The 8,891-nt window shown below is 37.5% G+C and overlaps 1 protein-coding gene across 1 annotated transcript in view; it reads left to right on the forward strand.

Moving 5' to 3' along the window:
* Positions 1-8,331, forward strand: part of CCDC50 (coiled-coil domain containing 50) — a 60,230-nt gene extending 51,899 nt beyond the window's left edge. The window contains exons 9-11 of the mRNA XM_065876746.1: positions 1,110-1,189; positions 5,980-6,086; positions 7,907-8,331. Of these exons, the coding sequence (XP_065732818.1) occupies positions 1,110-1,189; positions 5,980-6,086; positions 7,907-7,926 (207 nt within the window). The 3' untranslated portion in view covers positions 7,927-8,331. The remainder of the gene's footprint in view (positions 1-1,109; positions 1,190-5,979; positions 6,087-7,906) is intronic.
* The last annotated feature ends 560 nt before the right edge of the window (positions 8,332-8,891 follow it).

Raw genomic sequence — 8,891 nt, forward strand, 5'->3', positions numbered from 1 at the left:
TAATTATTTAATTTATCTCCCTCCTGTACTCTCTTAGTAATGCATGATTTTTCCTAACAGACATATTTCATTTTGGTAGAAGGGTTCCCAAATGCTTCTGTTACGTAAATTAAACCATAAGTAGTTGACCAGGAGTTACTCAGGTTCTTTGTTAACTGTGAGGGAGTAGGTATTTTTAAAGATTGCAAATCAGGAAATGAAGAGGGAGTAGACCACATTTCTAGCAGTATCAGGACTTCTGTCATCTCTAGATTCTGTAACTGGTGCTGGAATTGTTTCTCTCCTGGAAAAGTTGGCATGAATATGCCTTAGTTTCTGAGCTTGAAAATTAGCATCCCTAAGTCAGGTGTTCAGAAATAAGCTTAAGAGCATGAAGCTAGATTCCACAGACTCTGGGAGTCCGCCAGTTCTGTTACTGAACCAAACTTGGGTCCGCTCACCCATGTGCGCAGTAAATCCACTCTACTAACATTGGGTTGTGGGGAAGGAAAGCGCAGCGTTTACTGTAAGGCCCCATACTAGTAGTCTGGGACCGCTAGTACTCAAGAAGCCCGAACTCCCCGGTGGGTTTCAGGAGAGCATTTTTAGAAGGCCTGGGGGCTGTGTGCTCATGGTCATCAAGTAGTTAACATCTTCCATTTGGTGGGGGTTTTCACATCTGTCAAACTACTCAGGAAATGTGCACCAGATACTATTACCTAGGTACTTCAGAGAGGAGCTAAGGCAGAGAATATGGGGGAGGGGGGTCTGTCCCTGGAAGGCGTGATAGGGTCCTGATCAGTTATAGTTCTCGTCAGCTGCTGTGCAGCTGTTTTGTTAATAATGGGTGGCCAAGCGCATCTCTATGGGGGATCGTGTTTGTGTGTGTTTAGCCCACTCATCTGGCTGTACTGAAAACCTGCAACACACTTTCATGATTATATATTTTTTTGTCTCTGAGTGGCTGTATTTTTAAAAATATTTTAAGTGGCTCAACTGGATGTAAGTAACCTGAAATTACTAAAGGAGAGTTTCATATCATTTAGATAATTAATGAATCTAATCTTTCTCTGTTTGTTTGCTGTTTTCTGTATGTGTGTGTGTTTTTCTTTTCTTTTTTTTCCCCATAGCCCAAGACAGCTAAATCAGCACACTCAAAGTCAAAAGAGAGTGATGAACATCACCATTCTAAGAATGACAGGCCAGCACGGTAAGATGACACCTGAAAAAGGGAGTGAGGAACTTGATCTTGGGGTGAGTAAGGAGATGTTGGCTGCCTGAAAAGAGTGTTTGTTCCTTGGAAAGGAGATCCAGAAATCTGCAGTTGTAAGGTGGTGTCAAGTCTTGCAGGGTTATTTTCAAGCTTTGTTTTCAGTTTTAAATTGGGTTGAACAAGGCAAATCAGGAAGACGGAGAATTTTACAGAAGCTGGGGTATAGAAGGAAAGATGTACTTTTGGTTAGGACCAAGTTCTTGTCTCTGGAGTCACTGAATTGACTGACCTCAGCTAGGAAGGGATGAGATTAACCATTTTCCTAAGTAAAATCTCAGGTTTCAAATTTTTTCTGAGTTTCATGGTCACATTAGTGTGTGCATGACATTTGCATACACCTAAATTCATTTCTATGTGAGTCTCAACGTCCTAGGCAAATACTCATTTGAGTCATTGCAGATTGTTCTAAATCCCACTAGATCAAATAGCTGTGGCTATGCTATGTATACCTTCTGACTTCTCTCAAGCAGTCTTGGGTCATGGTTATGGAGCGTCTGCTGTTTTTCCACTGCAGATTCTCAACATTTAAGTCTCTGGGGAAGCAACCTTTATTTTTTCTTTATTTCTTTCTGTTGCTTTTCAAAGGGAAATTGATTGGAAGAGGAAGAGAGAGCAATTAAATAGAAAAAGACAAAAGTAACACTAAATCTAATATTTTGAAAACTCTAAATTATTGAGACTTTGTATTTTGGTCCTGATTATTAATAATATATTCATTAATTTTTTTTTTTTTTTTTTGCGGTACGCGGGCCTCTCACTGTCGTGGCCTCTCCCGCTGCGGAGCACAGGCTCCAGATGCACAGGCCCAGCGGCCATGGCTCATGGGCCCAGCCACTCTGCGGCATGTGGGATCCTCCCGGACCGGGGCACGAACCCGTGTCCCCTGCATCGGCAGGTGGACTCTCAACCACTGCGCCACCAGGGAAGCCCTTCATTAATTATTAAAACAAAAATTTTATCACACTGAAAAATATACACTGTTGTTGTCACTCATTGCTCACACTTAAACTACGAGACTTGTTTCCTTAAAGAGAATATAGTGTCCTTAAAATGCCATACTCTACTTTTAAATCCATGGGCTTTCAGAAGATAAATACGTTTCAGAAAACTTTATCAGGTTGTAAAGCTTTTAGGGCAACAGTAGTGTAGTTTGTCTAATTGTATAAAATTGGTTCCTCTTCCAGCTTTTGGTTATGCACATGCCAAATGCCTTTTAAAGCAAATTTTAGAGCTACATACTTCAGCTTTATTTATATCCCTACAACAGCCAAGTAAAATAAGAAGTAACTAAACTGTTCTCAGTAGGTAAATAGGTGTGGCATATTATGGTTTTTTTAATGAAGGGAATTAAAATCATCTTTAGAGTTAGTAATTTTGCAGTCTTCAAAGTCCTTGGGCTTTTTAGAACACCTTGGCACCTTGGGCTTTTTTAGAATAACTTTGACAGCATATGATAGAACAGTCTGGAATGTCTATTTAAAGGATTTATTAAAGTTGAAAACAAGTTTCTGGAATGTAATAGGTACTCTTTAAAATATTTGATGTATTTGATTATGAATAATCAAATGATCCTGTGTTAAAAATGGCTATTGTAAATGAGTGAGAAGTGGCCTATGACTAATAGAACTGAATTGAATTAAGAGGAATGTTTGTCTTTAAATAGCTTTTGCAGAAAGACTATATATGGCAAAACAAAAATGAATAAGAATTTTATGAAACCTATATTTTCATAGTTAAAACTTAAAGCCTATTATCTTATTATAGGTATCTTATACAATTAATATCAGAATTATGCTTTCCAGTTAGAGTCTGTGGTTTCCTCTTTCACATTTAGTCATGGTGGAAGCTGAGTTATCCATTTGTACAGAGAGAGATAGTTTCAGGGGTTGAGAAACACGGAGCTTACTAGTTCAAGACGTTTACTTCAGTGTGACAGTCATGGTTAAAAGTCATTTTCATTGTCTATTATAAGATTTCTAGTCTAAAAAAATAGAGAACCAGTAGGCAATCTGAGTTAATTCCAATTCTTTGTAATTGGAAAAAGTTTCAACCCAAGTTCCAAATTGTTTTAACTCTAGGATTGTATATTAATAATACTACTTGGTATTTTAGTTTTGCATTTTTCCCTTAGAAAAACTTAAGGATTTTATAAATCTCATTTAGTTCCTACAGTATTCTTATGAATATGAAATATATTTGTCTCCCTTTCCTCATTTATCACGTATTTGTTGAGCACCCTAATAAATTGTCCAGAGCTAAAGTAAGCAGCAGTCAAAAAAAGTTGTTTCCTGCTCTTATGAAATTTATAAACTAAACAGATAATTATACAAATAACTATTATGATTGTGTTAAATGCTAAGGATGAAAAATACAGGTTGTTAGCAGAGCATAAGGAGACACTTAAACTAGTCTAGGTGTCTAGGCGGGCTTCTCGAAGCAATGAATTTTGAGTGAATTCTGAAGCGTATTTGGCTTTATCACTATTAGCTTAAAGATACAAATCATTTCATACGAGCAGTTGGAAACAAGTAATCCTAATACATCAAAAACTGTAAAACAAACTATTAGTTAACAGGGTTTTTCCAACTTTGGATATGAATACCCTTAACTGAAGTAACCGTCTCCAGTGCAACAAATAATTTGGTAGGACCCCTGGAAGCAGTAAGCGCAGATTTGTTCTCCGTGTAATCAAATATTGAACAAAACAGCACACCAAGAGAACTGAGGGCATTCTAGATTCATTTGTTTATCCTTATAGGGGGGATCCTAGAGAATTCATTGGTGTCCTATACTTTGTTTTACTCTTTAGCATCCCTTTCCTTGATGATGAGTTGATGGTGAGGCAATCAACAGAGTTTTTTGTTTTTGTTTTTTGCGGTACACGGGCCTCTCACCACTGTGGCCTCTCCCGTTGTGGAGCACAGGCTCCGGACGCGCAGGCTCAGCGGCCACGGCTCACGGGCCCAGCCGCTCCGCGGCATGTAGGATCCTCCTGGACCAGGGCACGAACCCATGTCCCCGTCATCGGCAGGCGGACTCTCAACCACTGCGCCACCAGGGAAGCCCAACATAGAGTTTTTTTGACAGTACCAGTTGGCTTGTGTTTCTCCAGTTTCCAGTCACCTAATGAGGGTATTAAAAAGAGTACAAAATAGAGCCTGCCACCCTGATTACCAATCCTGTTTTCTTGAGCCTCAGTTACTTCTTTAGTTAACTTTCTTAATTCTGGAGTCAGATTGCTTTGTCTCAACTGTTCCTGCCAAGTCTTATGTTACTTTTTAAAGGCGAATGTTACAAATATCCATGAATAATGAAAGGAAAACACTGAGTTGATTTCTAATATTTGTAAACAAATGGTTCAAAAAGAAAAACAAGAAAAATGCCACGTTATTTGTTGCGCTCATATTTATCATATGTATATAAAAATGTAAGAAAGTATAAAAACATATGGCACGTACCATTTGAAAGTATAAGGAGTATGTGTGCTTGTGTGCATGTGTGTGTGTGTTTGTATAATCTTGAATGCAGATAATGCTAATGATAAAAACACACACCTATGTAGCAGAGCATAGTATAGTAGTTAAGAGCACTGGTTTTGAAGTCCAGTTGAGTTTGAGCCCTGGCTCTACCACTCACCAACTGTGTGAACTTAGATCGCTTACCTGATCTAACCTAATCTAACTCTAAAATATGTGGATGATAGCTACCATGCAAACTCATCCTGAAAGTTGAGATTGTCTCTGTAGAGCCCATAGCATAGCCCTCAGTATATACACACATTTACATCCGATGCTGACCTCTTCCAGACACTGACTACCCAAGGAGATACCTACTGCTTGGGTCAGGGTGAGAAATTTGAACACTTGTCCTCATTCTTATATGACAGAACCCATTATACCCAAACCGACCATAACTTTCCAGACTTCAAAATATTTATGCTTTCCATAGTGCATATATAATTACACGACACATCCTACAACGTGGCTGTATATTTGGCAGGTCTTAACCTCATCTGGTTCCATGCTTTAACACAAATGTTGAGCACACCTTTAGGAAACAACAACCAAAAAAAGGGAGAGATTTTGTTCTATCTGTATCAGTGCCAGATGTCTGCAAAAATCTATGTTATATAAGTAAGATAATACAAAGTTTGGAGTATTAAAAATGTCCCAATTTTTTTTTACAGCTTGTCTTGTTTTGACATGAAAAGTTGCACATGTATTATTACTGCCCTTCCCTTCTCTAAGTTCTACTCTGCCACCTAGTGGTTTAAGGAACTTTGCTCTAAATTTTCTGTGTTGGCCAGCGTCCCCTCTCTGTCCTCCCTTCTTACCTGCCTCCCTCTCTCCCTTAATTACTTTCTTCCCTTCTATCCTTTCCTTTCTTTCTCTTTTTCTTCGTAATACCTACCAAAACAAAGTATACTTCTCATTAATGGCAGTGATAACATTAATCTTTGTTTCTCTAGCCCTTAGCACAATGCCTCACACATACTAGGTGTTCAGAAAATATTTGTTTTCATTGAATTATGTGCATCAGAACAAAGGAACAGTAAGATTAAATAATTTATCCAAGGTCATGTAACTGGCCAGGAACTAACATGAGGATTCTAAAATATTCTGGCTTTGTATTTCTACCGAAAATGTCTTTGCCAAGTGATCCAATGAGAGGTGGAATTGCTGTCATTACCCCTTAGAGTATCTCCTTAAATTCTAACTTTTTTTCAGGCCACTACCACCTACCATGACAGAGGCTGAGGATTTGGATTACACTCATTTTACAAACCAGCATAATTCCACGCGTCATTTCTCAAAGTCAGAGTCTTCTCATAAAGGTAATAAAAATATATATGGTCAGGTTTCAGATCCGTTTTGGTAATCCTCATGCTGTGGTGGGAAAGCCAGACGCTGTCTTACAGATCACTAGAGGGGAAAAATAAGTTATTCTTCCTCTTGGCAGATCATTATAGTAGTCTTCATTTTTTTGGAAAACAAACAAAAATGATTAAAAAACAGAAAGCAAACACCTTAAGCTGAATACAGGACTTTTCTATGTACAGTTAGTTCACCCTTGAACAACACAGGTTTGAGCTACGCAGGGGTTCATTTATACATGGATTTTTTTCAATAATAAATATTACAGTACTATACCATCCATATTGGCTGAGTCTGCAGATGTGTGTACAGAGGGCCAGCTCTAAACTATACATGGATTTTCAACTGTGCAGAGAATCAGCACCCCAAAACCCCACATTGTTCAAGGGTCCAGAGAGATTTCATTCATAGCTTTTATCAGATCCTTAAAGGGAGACTATGTTCCCCACTTAGATCTACTGGGCTTTTCCTGTCTTGGCTCTTGTTTCTCATCTGCCCGTGATTCTCTTAATTAGATTAAAATAAGCACATACGTACACACATCACACAAAACACATCGCATGGAAGAAAAATGGGACAAAGAAAATGAGAAAAAAATGTGAGATCTAAGTTGGACCAGATCTTTAAAATGAAAGGAATAATCGGGTCTAGTTCCTCTACTAACCATATGCGTTCCGTTAGGTGTATTTTTGTGACAGTCATAAAATGAGTGAGGAAAATGTCGTTTCTCATATTAATTTGCTCATCTAAAGATGGAGGTGATTTTAATGGTATCAGCACGGTCAGGATTATATGAGTAAAATACATGAAAGCAGATTGCAACAGACTTTACAAAGATTAGGTCTTATCAATTGATGTTTGGTTTTTTTTATGGTTTTTGAAGATTTATTAGGTGATGTTTTCATTATCCTTTCCCAAATCTAATGATTGCCTTCCCAAACTTACTTAAATTTTCTTTTCTGAGGTGATTACAAGATACCATTGCACAGGTGCAACTCTAGACTAATTAAATTAGAATTTCCGGGGGCAGGTTTTGCCAGACATTTGTATTTTTTTAAAAGCTCTCCTTCTCCTGCTTCCCTATCATTCTGTCATTCATCCAATGTTGACATTAAGACAAAAAACATTACTTAAAAGATGAGATTAGTTGAATATTATCAAAACAACCCATACACTACAATTTCCTTTAGTTGGTGGCCTTTTTACCATCCCTTGTTTAACTGGAGGAAGTTCATGAGGTTCTTTCTCAAATTATATACATGCATCACTTTTAGGAGGTGCCTTCCTGTCCTTGACATACATTCGATACATAATATTAAAATAACACATTGATTCTGAATGTAACTACAACCTGGGTATCCGCAGGAGATTGGCTCCAGGACCCCCGAGGATCTCAGAATCCTCAGATACTCAAGACCCTTGTATAAAACGGCATAGCATTTGCCACGCGTCCTCCCCTAAACTGTAAATCATCTCTAGATTACTTACAATACGTAATACAGTGAGAATGCTCTGTAAATACTTGCAAACGTATGGCAAATTCAAGTTTTGCTTTTTGGAACTTTCTGGAAATTTTTTTTCTGAATAGTTTCAGTCCATGGTGGATGGGGAACCTGCAGATATGGAGAGCCAATTGTATTCTTACAACCAAAAACAAACAAAATATGAACCACTTGAAATGCATATAAATATAGGTAAATTATTTTACCTGAGCAGGGAGAAGAAGTGTCTCAGAGATTTTTCCTTCATCGTTTTTCTTCTTTTTTCCTTCTCTCTCCAGGTTTCCATTATAAGCCGTAAAAACCTAGGAACCTGCCTTGAAAACGGACTCACTGTAGCAAAATTACTGGATGATACAGAATGCATTCCATGCTTATTTTTTTCTCCTATATTTTGTATTCCTCAGATTTATCCTCAAGTGTTTTTTAGACCATAAATAATTTTCATTCATTTAAAATGTTTTGGTTATTCCTGATCACGTGGGCAGTACAAGAAAATCTAGCTTCTGAATATTGGCCACCTTTATGCTGCATATGCTTCCTGGGATATAGTATCTAAGAGCTCTATAAAATGCCATTTTCGTTAGGTATGGAGTATTGATATCTAGGGAATAGGCTTTATTTAGCAATTAGAATTTTGTGGAGATAATGATCAAAGTAACACAATGTTTGCATGCAATGCAGAATAAAAGAATATGAGAAATAGCTTTTTTTTGGTTCATTAGTGTGTGATATATTAAAAGACAGAGACATTTGCTTTTTACTATTCAAGGAAAGAAAAAAATCACAACCATAAAATATTAAAAAAAAACCCTAAAAAACCTGGAACAGTTGAAATATGTAACAGACTACCAGGACTGTAGAGGTTTTACGTATCCTTACACGCCCTCCTGGGAAGATTGGCTTAGATGTCGTTCACTAACACTGTCGCTGCCATTGCCTCCTCAATAGCAAGGCTTTCTGAAGCCTCTGGGCATTGGACCATTTATTAGTATTTACTAGCAAAAATTTAATTCTGTGAAGTTTTAACTAAAGTCTGTGCAAAATCAACTGAAAATCGAAAAACTGAAAATGAAAAATTTTGTATCCCTTCTCTTATTTTACATTTACTTATAAAGCCGAAGGGAATGGAATTGGAAAAATGTTTATATACATGGTGCTGCCATCATTTTCTCTAGCTGTAAGATTGATCAGAGCAGCATATGTTGGCAACCTCTCAAAAATATTTTGTGTATCTGTCAATAAGTAGATTAATTGGGCATGAAG

Source organism: Phocoena phocoena, chromosome 4 (genome assembly GCF_963924675.1).
Source record: "Phocoena phocoena chromosome 4, mPhoPho1.1, whole genome shotgun sequence".
NCBI lineage: Eukaryota > Metazoa > Chordata > Mammalia > Artiodactyla > Phocoenidae > Phocoena > Phocoena phocoena.